This window comes from Pseudorca crassidens, chromosome 6 (assembly GCF_039906515.1).
Source record: "Pseudorca crassidens isolate mPseCra1 chromosome 6, mPseCra1.hap1, whole genome shotgun sequence".
NCBI classification, from domain to species: domain Eukaryota; kingdom Metazoa; phylum Chordata; class Mammalia; order Artiodactyla; family Delphinidae; genus Pseudorca; species Pseudorca crassidens.
The window spans coordinates 62,031,595-62,051,334 of record NC_090301.1 but is presented as its reverse complement, the minus strand read 5'-3'; the positions used below and the strand labels follow the sequence as shown (position 1 = coordinate 62,051,334).

Below are 19,740 nucleotides of genomic sequence, written 5' to 3'. Positions count from 1 at the left end.
CTTACATTTAGGTCTTTAATCCATTTTGAGCTTATTTTTGTGTATGGTGTTAGGGAGTGATCTAATCTCATACTTTTACATGTACCTGTTTAGTTTTCCCAGCACCACTTACTGAAGAGGCTGTCCTTTCTCCACTGTACATTCCTGCCTCCTTTATCAAAGATAAGGTGACCATATGTGCATTGGTTTATCTCTGGGCTTTCTATCCTGTTCCATTGATCTATATTTCTGTTTTTGTGCCAGTACCATACTCTCTTGATTACTGTAGCTTTGTAGTATAGTCTGAAGTCACGGAGCCTGATTCCTCCAGCTCCGTTTTTCATTCTCAAGATTGCTTTGGCTATTTGGGGTCTTTTGTGTTTCCATACAAATTGTGAAATTTTTTGTTCTAGTTCTGTGAAAAATGCCAGTGGTAGTTTGATAGGGATTGCGTTGAATCTGTAGATTGCTTTGGGTAGTAGAGTCATTTTCACAATGTTGATTCTTCCAATCCAAGAACATGGTATATCTCTCCATCTGTTTGTATCATCTTTAATTTCTTTCATCAGTGTCTTATAATTTTCTGCATACAGGTCTATTGTCTCCTTAGGTAGGTTTATTCCTAGATATTTTATTCTTTTTGTTGCAGTGGTAAATGGGAGTGTTTTCTTGATTTCACTTTCAGATTTTTCATCATTAGTGTATAGGAATGCCAGAGATTTCTGTGCATTAATTTTGTATCCTGCTACTTTACCAAATTCATTGATTAGCTCTAGTAGTTTACTGGTAGATTCTTTAGGATTCTCTATGTATAGTATCATGTCATTTGCAAACAGTGACAGCTTTACTTCTTCTTTTCCGATTTGGATTCCTTTTATTTCCTTTTCTTCTCTGATTGCTGTGGCTAAAACTTCCAAAACTATGTTGAATAAGAGTGGTGAGAGTGGGCAACCTTGTCTTGTTCCTGATCTTAGTGGAAATGCTTTCAGTTTTTCACCATTGAGGACGATATTGGCTGTGAGTTTGTCATATATGGCCTTTGTTGTGTTGAGGTAGGTTCCCTCTGTGCCTACTTTCTGGAGACTTTTTATCATAAATGGGTGTGGAATTTTGTTGAAAGATTTTCCTGCATCTATTGCGATTATCATATGGTTTTCATCCTTCAATTTGTTAATATGGTGTATCACATTGATTGATTTGTGTATATTGAAGAATCCTTGCATTCCTGGGATAAACCCCACTTGATCATGGTGTATGATCCTTTTAATGTGCTGTTGGATTCTGTTTGCTAGTATTTTGTTGAGGATTTTTGCATCTATGTTCATCAGTGATCTTGGCCTGTAGTTTTCTTTCTTTGTGACATCTTTGTCTGGTTTTGGTATCAGGGTGATGGTAGCCTCATAGAATGAGTTTGGGAGTATTCCTCCCTCTGCTATATTTTGGAAGAGATTGAGAAGGATAGATGTTAGCTCTTCTCTAAATGTTTGATAGAATTCGCCTGTGAAGCCATTTGGTCCTGGGCTTTTGTTTTTTGGAAGATTTTTAATCACAGTTTCAATTTCAGTGCTTGTGATTGCTCTGTTCATATTTTCTATTTCTTCCTGATTCAGTCTTAGCAGGTTGTGCATTTCTAAGAATTCATCCATTTCTTCCAGGTTGTCCATTTTATTGGCATAGAGTTGCTTGTAGTAATCTCTCATGATCTTTTGTATTTCTGTAGTGTCAGTTTTTACTTCTCCTTTTTCATTTCTAATTCTATTGATTTGAGTCTTCTCCCTTTTTTACTTGATGAGTCTGGCTAACGGTTTATCAATTTTGTTTATCTTCTCAAAGAACCAGCTTTTAGTTTTATTGATCTTTGCTATCATTTCCTTCATTTCTTTTTCATTTATTTCTGATCTGATCTTTATGATTTCTTTCCTTCTGCTAACTTTGGATTTTTTTTAGTCTTCTTTCTCTAATTGCTTTAGGTGTAAGGTTAGGTTGTTTATTTGAGATGTTTCCTGTTTCTTAAGGTAGGATTGTATTGCTATAAACTTCCCTCTTAGAACTGCTTTTGCTGCATCCCATAGGTTTTGGGTCATCATGTCTCCATTGTCATTTGTTTCTAGGTATTTTTTGATTTCCTCTTTGATTTCTTCAGTAATCACTTCGTTATTATTATTATTATTATTATTTTTAATGGTACGCGGGCCTCTTATTGTTGTGGCCTCTCATGTTGCGGAGCATAGGCTCCAGACGCGCAGGCTCAACCACCGTGGCTCACGGACTCAGCCACTCCGTGGCATGTGGGATCTTCCCGGACCGTGGCTCGAACCCGTGTCCCCTGCCTTGGCAGGCGGACTCTCAACCACTCCGCCACCAGGGAAGCCCCACTTCGTTATTAAGTAGTGTATTGTTTAGCCTCCATGTGTTTGTATTTTTTACAGATCTTTTCCTGTAATTGATATCTAGTCTCATAGTGTTGTGGTCGGAAAAGTTACTTGATACAATTTCAGTTTTCTTAAATTTACCAAGGCTTGATTTGTGACCCAAGATGTGATCTATCCTGGAGAATGTTCCATGAGCACTTTAGAAAAATTTGTATTCTATTGTTTTTGAATGGAATGTCCTATAAATATCAATTAAGTGCATCTTGTGTAATGTATCATTTAAAGCTTGTGTTTCCTTATTTATTTTCATTTTGGATGATCTGTCCATTGGTGAATGTCGGGTGTTAAAGTCCCCTACTATGAATGTGTTAGTGTCGATTTCCCCTTTTATGGCTGTTAGTATTTGCCTTATGTATTGAGGTGCTCCTATGTTGGGTGCATAAATATATACAGTTGTTATATCTTCTTCTTGGATTGATCCCCTGATCATTATGTAGTGTCCTTCTTTGTTTCTTCTAATAGTTTTTATTTTAAAGTCAATTTTGTCTGATATGAGAATTGCTACTCCAACTTTCTTTTGGTTTCCATTTGCATGGAATATCTTTTTCCGTCCCCTCACTTTCAGTCTGTATGTGTCTCTAGGTCTGAAGTGGGTCTCTTGTAGACAGCATATATATGGGTCTTGTTTTTGTATCCATTCAGCCAGTCTGTGTCTTTTGGTGGGAGCATTTAATCCATTTACATTTAAGGTAATTATCGATATGTATGTTCCTATTCCCATTTTCTTAATTGTTTTGGGTTTGTTATTATAGGTCTTTTCCTTCTCTTGTGTTTCTTGCCTAGAGAAGATCCTTTAGCATTTGTTGTAAAGCTGGTTTGGTGGTGCTGAACTCTCTCAGCTTTTGCTTGTCTGTAAAGGTTTTAATTTCTCCATCAAATCTGAATGAGATCCTTGCTGGGCAGAGTAATCTTGGTTGTAGGTTTTTCCCTTTCACCACTTTAAATATGTCCTGCCAGTCCCTTCTGGTTTGCAGAGTTTCTGCTGAAAGATCAGCTGTTAACCTTATGGGGATTCCCTTGTGTGTTATTTGTTTTTCCCTTGCTGCTTTTAATATGTTTTCTTTGTATTTAATTTTTGACAGTTTGATTAGTATGTGTCTTGGCGTGTTTCTCCTTGGATTTATCCTGTATGGGACTCTCTGTGCTTCCTGGACTTGATTAAGTATTTCCTTTCCCATATTAGGGAAGTTTTCAACTATAATCTCTTCAAATATTTTCTCCATCCCTTTCTTTTTCTCTTCTTCTTCTGGAAGCCCTATAATTCGAATGTTGGTGCGTTTAATGTTGTCCCATAGGTCTCTGAGACTGTCCTCAATTCTTTTTATTCTTTTTTCTTTATTCTGCTCTGCAGTAGTTATTTTCACTATTTTATCTTCCAGGTCACTTATCAGTTCTTCTGCCTCAGTTATTCTGCTATTGATCCCTTCTAGAGTATTTTTAATTTCATTTATTGTGTTGTTCATTGTTGCTTGTTTCATCTTTAGTTCTTCTAGGTCCTTGTTAAATGTTTCTTGCATTTTCTCTATTCTATTTCCAAGATTTTGGATATCTTTACTATCATTATTCTGAATTCTTTTTCATGTAGACTGCCTATTTCCTCTTCATTTGTTAGGTCTGGTGGGTTTTTATCTTACTCCTTCATCTGCTGTGTGTTTTTCTGTCTTCTCATTTTGCTTATCTTACTGTGTTTGGGGTCTCCTTTTTGCAGGCTGCAGGTTCGTAGTTCCCGTTGTTTTTGGTGTCTGTCCCCAGTGGCTAAAGTTGGTTTAGTGGGTTGTGTAGGCTTCCTGGTGGAGGGGACTAGTACGTGTGTTCTGGTGGATGAGGCTGGATCTTGTCTTTCTGGTGGGCAGGTCCACGTCTGGTGGTGTGTTTTGGGGTGTCTGTGGACTTATTATGATTTTAGGCAGCCTCTCTGCTAATGGGTGGGGTTGTGTTCCTGTCTTGCTAGTTGTTTGGCATAGGGTGTCCAGCACTGTAGCTTGCTGGTCGTTGAGTGAAGCTGGGTGTTGGTGTTGAGATGGAGATCTCTGGGAGTTTTTCGCCATTTGATATTACGTGGAACTGGGAGGTCTCTTGTGGACCAGTGTCCTGAAGTTGGCTCTCCCACCTCAGAGGCACAGCACTGACTCCTGGCTGCAGCACCAAGAGCCTTTCATCCACACGGCTCAGAATAAAAGGGAGAAAAAGTAGAAAGAAAGGAAGGAAGGAAGGAAGGAAGGAAGGAGAAAATAAAGTATGGTAAAATAAAATAAAGTTATTAAAATAAAAAAATAATTATTAAGAAAAAAATTTAAAAAACAAAAAACGGACGGATAGAACCCTAGGACAAACGGTGAAAACAAAGCTATACAGACAAAATCTCACACAGAAGCATACACATACACACTCACAACAAGAGGAAAAGGGGAAAAAATAATAAATCTTGCTCTCAAAGTCCACCTCTTCAATTTGGGATGATTCGTTGTCTATTCAGGTATTCCACAGAGGCAGGGTACATCAAGTTGATTGTGGAGATTTAGTCCACTGCTCCTGAGGCTGCTGGGAGAGATTTCCCTTTCTCTTCTTTGTTCTCACAGCCCCCAGGGGCTCAGCTTTGGATTTGGCCCCGCCTCTGCATGTAGGTCACCGGAGGGCGTCTGTTCTTCGCTCAGACAGAACGGGGTTAAAGGATCCCCTGACTTGGGGGCTCTGGCTCACTTAGGCCGGGGGGAGGTAGGGTACGGATGCAGGGCGAGCCTGCGGCGGCAGAGGCCGGCATGACCCTGAGGCGCGCCATGCGTTCTCCCGGGGAAGTTGTCCCTGGATCCTGGGACCCTGGCAGTGTCGGGCTGCACAGGCTCCCCGTAAGGGAGTTGTGGAGAGTGACCTGTGCTCACACACAGGCTTCTTGGTGGTGGCAGCAGCAGCCTTAGCCTCATGCCCATCTCTGGGGTCCGTGGTGTTAGCCGCGCCTCGGTGTTAGCCTCGCGCCCGTCTCTGGAGCTCCTTTAAGCAGCGCTCTTAATCCCCTCTCCTCGCGCACCAGGAAACTAAGAGGGAAGAAAAAGTCTCTTGCCTTTTTGGCAGGTCCAGACTTTTTCCCGGACTCCCTCCCGGCTAGCCGTGGTGCACTAACCTCTTCTGGCTGTGTTCACGCCGCCAGTCCTCTCCCTGCGCTCCGACGGAAGCCAGAGCCTCAGCTCCCAGCCCCGCCCGCCCCGGCGGGTGAGCAGACAAGCCTCTCGGGCTGGTGAGTGCTGGTCGGCACCGATTCTCTGTGCGGGAATCTCTCCGCTTTGCCCTCTGCACCCCTGTTGCTATGCTCTCCTCCGCTGCTCTGAAGCTCCCCTGCTCCGCCACCCGCAGTCTCCGTTGGGCAGTTTCTTAACGAGCTTCCCTGGTATATATTTAACATGTACTGTCACAACACATTGCTGGGGGAATTAAGCACATCCTGTGTGACTCTGCAGGGAGAGGACTCTTGAAAGTTTCCTCTGGACTTAACCCAATATGCCTGTTCCTTTTGCTCTTTTACTTTGTTTTTTTGTTTTTTTTGCTGTAATAAATCATAGGACTATATGCTGAGTCTTGTGAGTCTTCCTAGTGAATCATCAAATCCGGAAGTGGTCTTGGGAACCCCCCAACACAACTGTTTAGGCTGGAATTTATAGGTGTAGGCAAGAAACGATGGAAGCATGGTCCGGGGTGTTGGAACTGACTTGAATGATATTTTAAAAACATTGATAGGATTTGGTGATTGTTTTAATGTAGGGAGAAAGAGACAGGAAAGTATCAAGGATGTCTACAAGTTTCTGAATTTAGCAACTGATTAAGTGGTGGCAACTATTTACTAGGGGAGTAGCATGATATAATAGAAGGGATAACTGAACTGTGTGGATTCAAGTTCAGACGTGGGTGCTTATTAGCTTTGTTGTCACAGGCACATCTTTTGAAACTCAATTGTCCAACTGAGACTGTTAACGAGGATTGAAAGGAGACATTTGAAGAAATTTTCTAAGTTATTAGCTGTATATAAACGTTAATTATGATGACTAAGCTACCATTTATTAAGTACCTAATATGTGCAAGGCATTTTACGTATTGTTACTACTGTTTTGCACTGTTATAGTTTTCATTGAGTTTTAAAATTCAATTAGAGTACTTAAAATATTGGGATTTTTTTTTTTTACTTTAGAAGTTCTATATTGTATTGTATTATTTTTTATAAGATATATATCAAATTAGAAGCAGATAAAGTGTTGGTTTTAAACACTCAGACTCCCAGACATTGTTATTAAGCACATGATGCCCAGTAAGGGGATTTGCCAAGGGTACACAGTTATTCTGAGGTTGAAACAGAGCACACTTTTCATTCTGCTAAAAGCCTCTTATTGGCATATTGTGTAGATGAATAAAGGGAATTTGATTTCATAATTTCAGATCTGTTGGGCAGAAAATATAATACCACATTGTTATTTTATTACTTAAGTGTTGAACAAAAACCAGTTACACATGCAAGGAAAGTCATGTATTTGTGAAATTATCTTGAGTACAAAATTTCTAGATTCCAAAGAAATAATGATCTTCTCTTTCTCTTGTAGACCATTTCACCTGCATTGTGAAGGTGCTTTTTACCCTATTGTACACGCAAGGTCTTGTGGCACTTTCAGTTAAATGCAATGAGGATGATAGGTCAGCCTGGAAACACACGGGAGCTCTCAAAAAGGTTAGTGTCTTGTCTGAATTTGTTATTTAGTAGTTAGGTGAATTTATTTAAGTTGGTGATATGAATGAATGAGATTAGACGTTTGAAAGGCAAAACGAGTTATTTTTAATAATTTTAAAAATAGATTTATTTATTTTTGGTTGCGTTGGGTCTTCGTTGTGGCGAGCGGGGGCTACTCTTCATTGCGGTGTGTGGGCTTCTCAATGTAGTGGCTTCTCGTTGTGGAGCACAGGCTCTAGGTGCACAGGCTTCAGTAGTTGTGGCTCATGGGCTCAGTAGTTGTGGCTCTCGGGCTATAGAGCATGGGCTCAGTAGTTGTGGTGCACGGGCTTAGTTGCTCTGCGGCATGTGGGATCTTCCCGGACCAGGGCTCGAACCTGTGTCCCCTGCATTGGCAGACGGATTCGTAGCCACTGCACCACCAGGGAAGTCCACAAAATGAGTTACTAACAGTATTTTAATTGGAAATGGAGCACCTTCAGGCTATAAAAGTTAAAAATGTTTTCCTTGCACAATGAGGTCTTCTGTATCTATCTCTAAATGTTGACCTTTTCCCCTTTGTATCTGGACAGTTTTGTTTTTGCTGCAAGCCTTAAACTTAAAGAAGTTATAAAAATTGTATCAACACAATTAGCAAGTAATAAAATGTATGTAGGCTTACCTGTTTTACTTATCTGTCATCTTTTCCTTGCCTCATCCCCAATCACAATCCAAGATTGCTTTTGACTCACCACTTCTAGATTTAAAAATCCTGACCTTTTCTTAGTTATACCTCTTTAAAAACTACTTTTTTCCCATGTTTAAAAATATATAGATATATAAGTTCTTAGTAAATTTAAAGGCATTCTCTTTCAGTTAAAATTACATGAACAATTTAGAAAAATTCTGCAAGTTTAGTTAAATGTAAGTATTTTCAGTGGCTTGAAAACAAATGGGACACTATGGAACCAAAGTATCCTATGTATACCAAAGTATACTTTGGAGCCAACTGTACACTGTGGAACCAACTGAGTGAATAGTTTGGCGTAGAGATAGGTGAAATAAGAAGATTACTTCCCTGTTTATTTGGGGAAGTTGGTAGGAAAAAATAATAAGTATAGTGTAAATTGAACCTTTTCTTTGGTTTATAGACTCTTAAAGAAGTTTTAAACCTCATTGAAAAGTTTCTGTTAAAATCATATCTACTTGTATTAAAGGAGAGAAAACCAATTATAGATATTGATACATGAAATGTATTCAATATAACCTTCACTTTTTTCACTAGTCTAGTCCCAAATCATGATTATGTGTACAGAAATTTAATGTAGTATCATTATGAAGTCTGTTATATCTTAATTTAGGGATACTGGTTGTTGGCCATTGAACCTGAGTACTAGGCCAAGTTCCTGCCACTAAATAAAGATATTACTTTTTTGTTCAAGACATAAAAACTCTCTGAACCTCAGCCTTGTCATAGGTAAATGAGAAATTAAGAACATATGATTTATAAGGCCCCTCTATTTCTAAAATTCTGTTATTTGAAATAACAAAATGAATTTCTGTCTTTTCCTTCAGTGATTTTTTCCTCCTTGTTTCTAGTTGTTTTGTGGATAATTTTGCCTTCTGCAATTATCTTTCTTTTTTCTAAATATTCTTTTAGTCTCTCTGAGTGCACTCTAATCTGATATTGGGATTGTTTGTATTCAAATCAGGTGTAACAGGTTTCTATGCTGTGTCATTGTTTAAATGTTTCTTTAGTAAGTTGTCTAACCATGAAAAAGTACACATGTAAAACATTTTCTGATATAGTTTGGGTCTAAATCTATTCATCTGACTGTTCACTAAAATGACACCTACTGACAGAAAATTAGACAATTGTAAATCTATGATGGAAGGAACATGAAGTAATTTAGGTAACTTCTGTCAGTTTTCTTTCTCAATTTAATCATTGTTAGCTATTTTTAAAAATAATAAAACATTTAATATAAGGCAGATTCTTATCAGAACATAAATTAGAAATTTATAGCCATATAAATTGCTTCAGTGAATGAAAACAAAAAATTATGATATTCTGCAGGTTGGTTTGCCACATTATTAGCTTTTTCTACCATAAATCTAAACATCTAGGTATATAGGATTGTAAATAATAATATTTATGGGGGCTTCCCTGGTGGTGCAGTGGTTGAGAGTCCGCCTGCCGATGCAGGGGACACGGGTTCGTGCCCCGGTCCGGGAAGATCCCACATGCCGCCGAGCGGCTGGACCCGTGAGCCATGGCCGCTGAGCCTGCGTGTCCGGAGCCTGTGCTCCACAACGGGAGAGGCCACAAAAGTGAGAGGCCCGTGGACCGCAAATAAATAAATAAGTAATAAATAATAATATTTATGAATAATGAAATATCACTGTAATTTCTGTAATTATTCTGTATCATTCATTCCTCCTTTAAAAACTTTCCTTCTTCCTTTAGTTCTTCCTTCCTTTAGTTCTTCCCTCCTCTCACTCCCTTCCTTGTTTTCTTTCTTCATTGAGTCTCATTCATTTCATCCTTATAATTCCTTATCCTCAGGTATGATAATTCCAATGAAAACAGATCTAATCTGGTAAAATAAAATACATAGGTACTGTGTTATTTTCAAAGGGATTTTAGAGTTAATTTGATAATGAGGTTTAGTTGTTTGGAAAAATCATCATTATAGTTAGTATAAATTGTGATCTTTCGGTGAGTGGAATTTCTGTTAAGAGTTTTTATACCAGAATTTCTTAATCTGGGGTCCTTTCCCTTTGTTTTGTTTTGGGGAGTAGGACCATAGGATCCAGCGTATACTCAAAGGGCCTGTCACCCCAAAAAGTTTAAGAAGCACTATAATTTTTTCTTTTTTTAAATAAATTTATTTATTTATTTTTGGCTCTGTTGGGTCTTCATTGCTGCACGCAGGCTTTCTCTAGTTGCGGTGAGTGGGAACTACTCTTCATTGCAGTGCACGGGCTTCTCACTGTGGTGGCTTCTCTTGCTGCGGAGCACAGGCTCTAGGTGCGCGGGCTTCAGTAGTTGTGGCACACGGGCTCAGTAGCTGTGGCTTGTGGGCTCTAGAGCGTAGGCTCAGTAGTTGTGGCACATGGGCTTAGCTGCTCCGCAGCATGTGGGATCTTCCCAGACCAGGGCTCGAACCCATGTCCCCTGCATCAGCAGGTGGATTCTTAACCACTGTGCTACCAGAGAAGTCCCTAGAAGCACTATAGTTTAGACAAAGCATCTACCCAAAACAGCATCTGTTGCATCTCTCAACTCTTAATTCTTTTCTTTATTTAACTCACATACTTCTGCCACTTCTCCCACAGGATTCTTCTGATCATGATCCTGGGTCTTTCATCCATGAAATTTCACCCAGAAATCCTCTTCTTAAGCTTTATTTATTTAAAAAAAAAGAAAAGCTTTACTTCTTAAAGCTTATCTTCTTAGCTTTACCAAGGAGCCTACTCTTTGCTGTATTTAAATATTGCTTATATAAAATATAGTTTTCTAAGACTTCTTATGTATGAAATAAAATTATTTTCTTATCTAATACTCTTCTAATGGGAAGAGTTCTCAATACAAAACAGTGACTACTACATTATATTTGACTCTCTGATCTGATATAGTACCTCCTTTAAGTAAAAAAAAATACTTAAAATGTATCTGATAATAATAATTATTGCTCAATAACTTGCTTGGGTGATCTGAGTATCATTTGTTTCTTATTGGAGGATATTTTCCCCATAATTTGGAAAGTATTATACTTGAAATACTTTTCTGTTGTTATGCTCTATAAATCTTTTACTCAAAAGAGTATATTGAATTAGGCTTTTAGGCTGTCCTGTATATTTTCACAACTTTAAATATGTCACATTGATTAATAAGCAGCAAAATTGTGGTAATATTTTCTTTTGAATTGCGTATTCAAGAACTACTCTGATTAAATCAATTCTAAAAACATAACATGTTGCTATTTTGATATTCAGTGGGATATTGATTCTTGTAAATTATATGTAACCTGCAGGTCATCATATTTGGCAAGTGATCATCCTGTTGATTAATTAGGCAGGGGTGGGGTGGGTCACATGATACAAGGATAGCAGTTGCTGAGTCAGGGACTTTTTATAGTTTATTCAGGACATGATAACACTACATGGCTGCATGATATGGCAGAAAGCAGAGGAGTAATTTAAAAATAATGCAAAGAATTGATTATTAAAAGAGAGACATCCAGGCAAGTTCCAAGGTCAAAAACTCCATTACCAAAATAAATTCCATCAATTAACCACCAGGTATTATTGCTCAGAGTTTTGTTATGCAAAGGGAGACATAGAAGATATAAAGCATAGTTCCTGACATTTTGGAATTTACAGTCTAGTTGAAGAGAGCACAATAACATGTGAGAAAGAAAGACACTATCATCAAACAACAAATTCTGTGGTCCTGACTATTAGGGCCTTAAAAATTCAGGATAAACTTATATCCCATAGTGTTTACTCAGTTCTTATATTTTACTATTTAAAAAATATAGTTAGGGACTTCCCTGGTGGTGCAGTGGTTAAGAATCCTCCTGCCAGTGCAGGGGAAACGGGTTTGAGCCCTGGTCTGGGGAGATCCCACATGCCGCAGAGCAACTAAGCCCGTGCGCCACAACTACTGAGCTTGTGCCCTAGAGCCCGCGAGCCACAACTACTGAGCCCGCGAGCCACAACTACTGAAGCCCGCGCACCTAGAGCCCATGCTCCGCAACAAGAGAAGCCACCGTGATGAGAAGCCCGCACACCACAACGAAGAGTAGCCCCCACTTGCTGCAACTAGAGAAAGCCCGCACGCAGCAACGAAGACCCAGCGCAGCCATAAATAAATAAATAAACAAACGAATGAATAAATAAATAATAAAAGATAATATAAAAAATTTAAAAATTAAAAATAATGAATAAACATCACAACAAACTTATTACTTTAAGATTATACTTTCCTGTAATTTGCAACAACTTTTAATATCTCAGTGAATATAAAAAGTGTATTTCTTTATGTGCAAAAACCTTATTGAAATAAATTTAAATTTATAAATAGCCATTTTTTTCCTTTCTTATAAAAAGTATAGTCATTAAGCTTAATTTGTAGATTGTTATTTAATGTTTTCTGTAATAAACATATGGTCCTATTTATTTATTTATTTTTATTTTTTGTGGTATGCGGGCCTCTCACTGTTGTGACCTCTCCCGTTGCGGAGCACAGGCTCCAGACGCGCAGGCTCAGTGGCCATGGCTCACGGGCCTAGCCACTCCACGGCATGTGGGATCTTCCCGGACCAGGGCACGAACCCGTGTCCCCTGCATTGGCAGGCGGACTCTCAACCACTGCACCACCAGGGAAGCCTGGTCCTATTTATTTTTACATTAAGGTGTTTTAACAAATTCTATTCAAGGAATTTGAGTAAAACTATAAAAGAAAAAAATTTGGGGTCCATGTTATGTTCATGCATGTATGATTTTATCACTGTAACGAGCATATATATACTTCTATTAGTTTTTTGCACACCACCCTATAAACACTTTTTTCTGTAGCTCAAATTTGTCATATTTACTGCCTATAAAATATTCTGGTATTGCATAATTTAGGTAACTGCTTCACCTTTTTTAAAAAAATAAATCTATTTATGTATTTATTTTTGGCTGCGTTGGGTCTTCGTTGCTGTGCGTGGGCTCTCTCTAGTTGCGGTGAGCGGGGCCTACTCTTTGTTGCGGTGAGCGGGCTTCTCATCGCAGTGGCTCCTCTTTTTGCGGAGCACGGCCTCTAGGCTCGTGGGCTTCAGTAGTTGTGGCTTGTGGGCTCTAGAGCACACACTCAGTAGTTGTGGTGCATGGGCTTAGTTGCTCCACAGCATGTGGGATCTTCCCAGACCAGGGCTTAAGCCCATGTCCACTGCATTGGCAGGTGGATTCTTAACCAGACAAGTGCAATAATTGCTTCACTTCTGTTGGTCATTTCTAATTTTTCACTATTATAATGCTTCAGTGAATGTCATGGGCATAAAGTTCTTCTTTTCTCTTTAGATTATTTCCTTAGGAAGAATTTCCAGGAGTGAGAATTACTGGGACAAAAGATATGATATAGATATGTTCATTTACACATATATTATGTAACTTATATGCTGTCTTTTAAAGAAGTATTGGAATAGCTTTCATCACCTATCCAAATTCATTGTGAATCCAGAGGTGTACTGTTGTACACAGATTTTGAGAAAGTGAAGTTACATGCTTGAAAAGTAATGAAATCATGATTATACTTTACTCATTAAAAGGTATTCTTTCCGATGTAAATGGTTTTGTAATTTTCAGTGACTAATGGAATTAATTTTTAATTTTTTCCAGAATACATGTGATGCAGAGAAGTCTTATGAAGTCTTATTGAGCTTTGTGATAAGGGAACTATCTAAAGGAAAGTTATACCATGAAGAAGGAACGCAGGAGTGTGCGACGGTATGTTCTCTATGACCAGATGTAGTGGTTATTTAAAAATTTAGATTTTCTTGCCATTATGAATATTACTGTTTGTTATGTCTATTATAGAACGAATTGTTCTGATTTTCTTTTTTAACTTTAGATTAGCCCTATTGCTTGGTCTCCTGAATCCACGGAAAAATACTTACAGGACTTCTGCTTACATTTCCTCAGAATCACCAGCCTTCTTCAGCACCACCTTTTTGGGGAAGATTTACCTAGCTGCCAGGTATAATTTGTGGTAGAGAGTAGGGAGCCTTTTTTTTTTTTTAAACAATTATCTAATTTTTAAAAATATACTGACATATAATACTTATATCTATTATATATCCAGAACTGTCATACAAGTATATGTTAGTCTAACTCAAAGGAATTAATATTTAGAATATTTACTATTATTGTTACTTTTGTGTTTGTTGACATCTACCCATTTTTATGGTAATATTACTAATATTTGACATTAGAGGAGTTTCGGATTAGATCTGTGGTAATAAACACCCAGTACTTGAACAGAAGATAGTATTCATATTAATATATTTATCACTAATCGTCATTGGCATTTAATATCCTTTTTAAAGGGTGTCATGTTATGTTGGCCAGCAAACTGGTTGTTGCATTTAGAATTGCAAAATATTCAATTTGTAGCCAATTAAAACTTGGATGAATGAATTATCACTGGTTTAATCTATTTTGTAAAACTGTGGGTCAGTGTGAGTAGGCAAGAAAGTGACAGAGTTGGAAACCAGAAGGTAAGTAAACCAAACTGTGTTTATAGGATTATGTCCCTGACATTATCTGCCATTCATTTCCAGGGAATTTGATGTGAGAGTTAAGTCACTTATATTTATGGTCTTTGAAGCCTGCATGCGGTATATCAGAATTAAGCTGTTGATGGTTCCTTCTCTCTTAAATAATTGACCATTGCATTAAATAGTTTGGATTGCTTGGTTTTTATCAAGTGATTCAAGATAAACTCTGCACATTTGTCCCCAAAACATTCTATTTAGAATTCTAAGATATTGAACAAATTAAAAATATTCATCCATTAGATAGTTTCTTTCATAGTTATTTATTTTTAAATTTGAACTTAAAAGCATGTTTCCTTCTGGCATGTGAAGCATAGAGAAGGTTAATCAAACAAAATTTACTACTTCCTTCATCAGCTTTGCTTTCTTCACATTTAAAAACCAAAGGCTGTGGTTCTTTGTGTTCTTGTTACCTTTGTGTTCTTGTATTCTTGGTTTATTTTGTCATTTGTTTTTATTGGAGGGTATTTTTCTCCCATAAACTGAGAAGTACCTGGAAGCAGAAGCTCTAGTATTGAGCACTGAAAATTAGTCCAAGGCTTGGGTGTACAGCGATGCCTATAGTAGAGCACTGGGAATATACTTAGACCAAGGAAGAAATTTATCTATTAGGAGGCATGAAAAGGAATGGTGTGACATAGTGTCAGAAAGACAGGTTAAGGGGAAATTGTGGTGGATCTTGAATTTCACATGAAAGGAATTTGGACCACTGAAAGGTTTTTGGACAAAAATGTGACATGATTCAAATTTTATTTCAGCATGAAACCTCATTCCAATATAAGACATTTTGTGAGCTGTGAGGATTGGAGGGACTAGGAACAGGAAAGCCAGTTGGGAAAGGAAATATTAGAAATAGAAGAGGATAGGAAGCAATTAAAGATTTCGGAGATGAAATAGTAAGGATTTGATAGCTAGTTGAACATGTAGGAGTCAAGGGAGAAGAAGGAAGCATACTGTACTTGGTTTTTGAGCCTGGGAGATTTGAACCGTTATGGTACAGTTGATGGAGGAGGAATATGGAGCAGTTTTGTGTGGGCCGAGATGAAAGTATTTTGCATATATTCAATTTGAGGGGTTGGTTGGATTATTTGAGTTAAGTAGATATATTCACCTGAAGTGAATATATCTGTTTAGAGTTCTGTCATCTGTGTAATCTTTTTTTGCTTTTAAGTATATATGTAATACATAAAAATGTATATAATTATAGAAATACATGAATATATAATATAGAAATAAATATACAGTTAGATATTTGCTTGCTCTTCTACTTTATTCACTTTGGCTTTTTTGTTTCTATTAATCATGATAGTATGCTATAGATGGGTATAATATTATGCCTACTTTTAACTTTTGTGGATTTGACATGTTTTTCTTTATGTCACTTTCTTTCATTTGGTGTATTTTGTTTCACCCATTCATATCTCATACTTTTATCCAAAAAATTTTTATTAAAATTTATTCTTTTGCTCCCTTTGATTCTAATTGCAAATCTACTCACTCAGCAATTTTCCCTTAATGTTTTCTTCTTTATTTCTTGAAGTTAACTCAGGAATCATTCATTCATAGCCCTTTGTTTCATTTGGGGGAGAAAAGACTAAACATTTATTTGTTCAAAGATATTTACAAAGCAGTTTTTAATGGCTGGCTGTTTCTTAACTAGCTTATAAACTAGGTTTTCACTTTACAGTGAGGAAACTGAAGGATGAAGACACATCTAAGCTAGTAAGTCAGTTAGAGGTAGAATTTACCACATTCATCTGATAGTATTTATATTGTTCCCCTTGTTGACTTCTTTAACTGAAATTATCTTTTCAATTTTGAGAGGAAAGATGGAGGTGCATATGCACGGAATTGAGTTGATCACACTCCTCAGCTTTGGCGTACTAAGTATAGTGCCGCTAATATTATTCTCCCTTTGTTCCCCACATGATATCTTATCCCTTACTTCTCAGAAGTAATGTATATGTCAATATAAACTGCATATAGTGTTATTTTGTGTTTGTTTAACTGGTTGTGCTATAAATCTTGTATCTTTCTTACTTTCTTCGTGCTAAATATTATATCATTTAAACCTAATCATGTAGCTCGAGATAATTCTTTCTTATTTCTTCATAGTGGTATTCCAATATATGTGTATTCCACATTTTACTTACTCCTCATTGGTGAACATCTAGGCTGCCTTCAAATCTTTGCTACCATGAAAAAAAATAAACTGCTGCAATGAACCTAATGTTTTGTATACTTTTAAACTTTCTCTGGATTCTATACCTAGCTAGCTATGGGATTGCCTATGTATGTATGGGATACATTCTGCCTCCTTGCCTTCTAACATGGCTGCTCAAGGTTCACACTCCCATTTGCCTTGTGTGAGGGTTCTTGTTTTCTACCCTATACTTGCTAGCACTTTTATTATCCAGTGTTCTAATATTTGCCAGTCACATGGGGATAAAGTATATGCTTATGGTTAATTTACTTTGCATTTCTCTAATATAAATGCAATTGATCATCAGTCCATGTACTTTTTAGACATTTAAATTTTCCTCTGTATATTTCCTATTCCTATTCTTTGAGCATTTAAAAAAATTGGGGTTTCTGTCACTATCTTGCTATTGCTTTGTCAGTTTTGCAGATATCTTTTTTTTTTTTTTTTTTTGCGGTATGCAGGCCTCTCACTGCTGTGGCCTCTCCCGTTGCGGAGCACAGGCTCCAGACGCGCAGGCTCAGTGGCCATGGCTCATGGGCCCAGCCGCTCCGCGGGATGTAGGATCTTCCCGGACCAGGGCATGAACCCGTGTCCCCTGCATTGGCAGGCGGACTCTCAACCACTGTGCCACCAGGGAAGCCCTGCAGATGATATCTTTTAACAGACTTTGTATTGCCCTTTGTGGAACAGAAATATTTAATTTTAATGTCGTCAGAGCTATCACTTTTTTATTTATGACTTGTGCTTTTGGAATCTTATTTTTAAAATCCTTCTCCAGTCTGAGATTATAAAGTTATTTTATATTTTCTTCTCTTATTTTTATAGTTTTGTCTTTACATTTATATTTTTCATTTAATCTGAAGTTTATTTTGTAGTAAGGTATGAAGTAAAGATCTAATTTTTTCTCCATTTGATGAGGCAGTTTTCCTAAGACTATTTACAAAATAATCTATTTATAAAATAACCTGGCTTTTTCATACTAATTTCCTATGCTAACATGTTTCTATATTTCTGGGTTCTTTGTTGTATACTACTGACCTATTTGTTCCTATACTAGTAGCACACTCTTAACAATGGTTTTATTATAGACATTATATCTGGCAGGGTGAGTTTCACTTTTTTTTTTCCTTCTAATATCTTTTTGCCAAATGCTTTTTTCTAAAATTTTTTGCTGGTTAGCTATATATGCACTTTTATTCTTATATATAAATGTTATATCAATTTGTAACTATCTTTCCAAACTCCTACAAGCTGTTAGATGAGAACCGCTTTGAATTATCGTTTTAAGGCATTGAACATAGTTTTTATGTCCATTTATTCAGGTCTTCTTTTAATATTTTCATAGAATTTTAAAATTGTCATCTTAAAGTCTGGTATTTTTTATAAAGCTAATCTAGAGGCTTTATGGTTTTAGTTTCTATTTAAATGATATCTTGTTTTCTGTAACATTCTCTGATTACTCCTTGCTGGTATAAAATAATACTATTGATTTTTGTATGTTCTTGTGACTGGGCACTTGCTGAACTCTCTATTAATTCTAGTAGTTTGCCTGTTGATTCTTTTAGGTATTCTGTGTATCATATCATCTGAAAATAATGACAGTATCATCCCTTCCTTTCAAATCTTTATTTCTCTATTGTTGTCTTAATGCATGTCCAGTACTATTTTGAACAGTGAAAGTAATAGGCAGTATCCTTTTTTGTGCCCTACCCCAAAGAGAATGCTTTTAAAGTTTCCTGTGTATGTCTGTTTGTTTTATTGTAAATGGAATCATTTAAAATTACATTTTCCAATATGTTGCTAAAATGGAGAAATCCAGTTGGAATTTTTGAACGTTAATCTTCTATATTTAGCCACCTTGCTAATGAATTCAGTGATTATTTCTAATAGCCAGGACGCTCTTGAGTTTAATAATACACTTTTTTTTTTTTTTGATGTTGGGGGTAGGAGTTTATTTATTTATTTATTTATTTTTGCTGTGTTGGGTCTTCGTTTCTGTGTGAGGGCTTTCTCTAGTTGTGGCAAGTGGGGGCCACTCCTCATCGCGGTGGGCAGGCTTCTCACTATCGCGGCCTCTCTTGTTGCGGAGCACAGGCTCCAGATGCACAGGCTCAGTAGTTGTGTCTCACGGGCCTAGTTGCTCCGCGGCATGTGGGATCCTCCCAGACCAGGGCTCAAACCCGTGTACCCTGCATTAGCAGGCAGATTCTCAACCACTGCGCCACCAGGGAAGCCCAATAATACACTTTTTAAACAAACATTTTGTTATCCATGGGACATCATCAAGAATGGTACCTGGTACATGTTCTGACACAGAAGCCTGCTCTCCACACAAATCTATTAGACTTTCCTTATTTAGTTAAATATCTTAGTCTGACACTATTTCTAGTACCATATTGGGGCTGATTTTAGTAACTCATGTGGTTCTCTTTATCTTTGCTCCAACTTAATTGCATCTTCTCTTATTTATACTCTAATTCTGGAATTATTAACAGAGGGACTGGAGGTCGTTTTTGAATTCCATAGCATTGTTTGTAAACTGTTTGTGTATGTGTATTTTTCTTGGAAGAAAATAGTTATCAGTTTATTATAGGTGGATTATCCACCCACCCTCCAAAGTTGAAAAACCACTGCTCTAATATATCTCCTTTAATTCTTTTGTCTTTCTTCTATCTGTCAAAAGTAGTTTCTCTTCGAGTAATAATGATAGCTAGCATTTATTGTACACTGACTACATGCTAAGCATTGTTTTAAGTGCTTTGCATTTAAATTCATTTAAGCTTCACAAAACTATGAGGTAGCTGTTACAATCTTCACTTTACAGACAAGAAAACAGGCACAGAAAGATGAATGACTTGCTCAAGATTCACAGCTAGTAAGTAAAGCTGCCAGAATTCAAGCACATTTAGTCCAGATGCCAAATCTGTACTATTAACATCTGAGCTATACTGCTGCTTAGTACACAAATAAGTTTTTGAGGCGAACATGTTATTTTCTTCTAGTTTTAAGTCTGTAAAAGCCACTATCTTATTGCATATTATACTCTCTTTGATCTCAATATGAATACTCTATAGACATTTCTTAAAGTTTAATAATATAGTGATTGATTTGTTG

The 19,740-nt window shown here is 37.2% G+C and overlaps 1 protein-coding gene across 9 annotated transcripts in view; it reads left to right on the top strand.

Moving 5' to 3' along the window:
* The window catches only part of UBR3 (ubiquitin protein ligase E3 component n-recognin 3), a 230,802-nt gene that overhangs the window by 194,675 nt on the left and 16,387 nt on the right, over positions 1-19,740 (top strand). For all 9 annotated transcript variants that reach the window (XM_067741589.1, XM_067741584.1, XM_067741585.1 and 6 more), the window contains 3 exons: positions 6,995-7,119; positions 13,489-13,596; positions 13,721-13,846. In XM_067741589.1, coding sequence (XP_067597690.1) covers positions 6,995-7,119; positions 13,489-13,596; positions 13,721-13,846 — 359 coding nt within the window. The remainder of the gene's footprint in view (positions 1-6,994; positions 7,120-13,488; positions 13,597-13,720; positions 13,847-19,740) is intronic.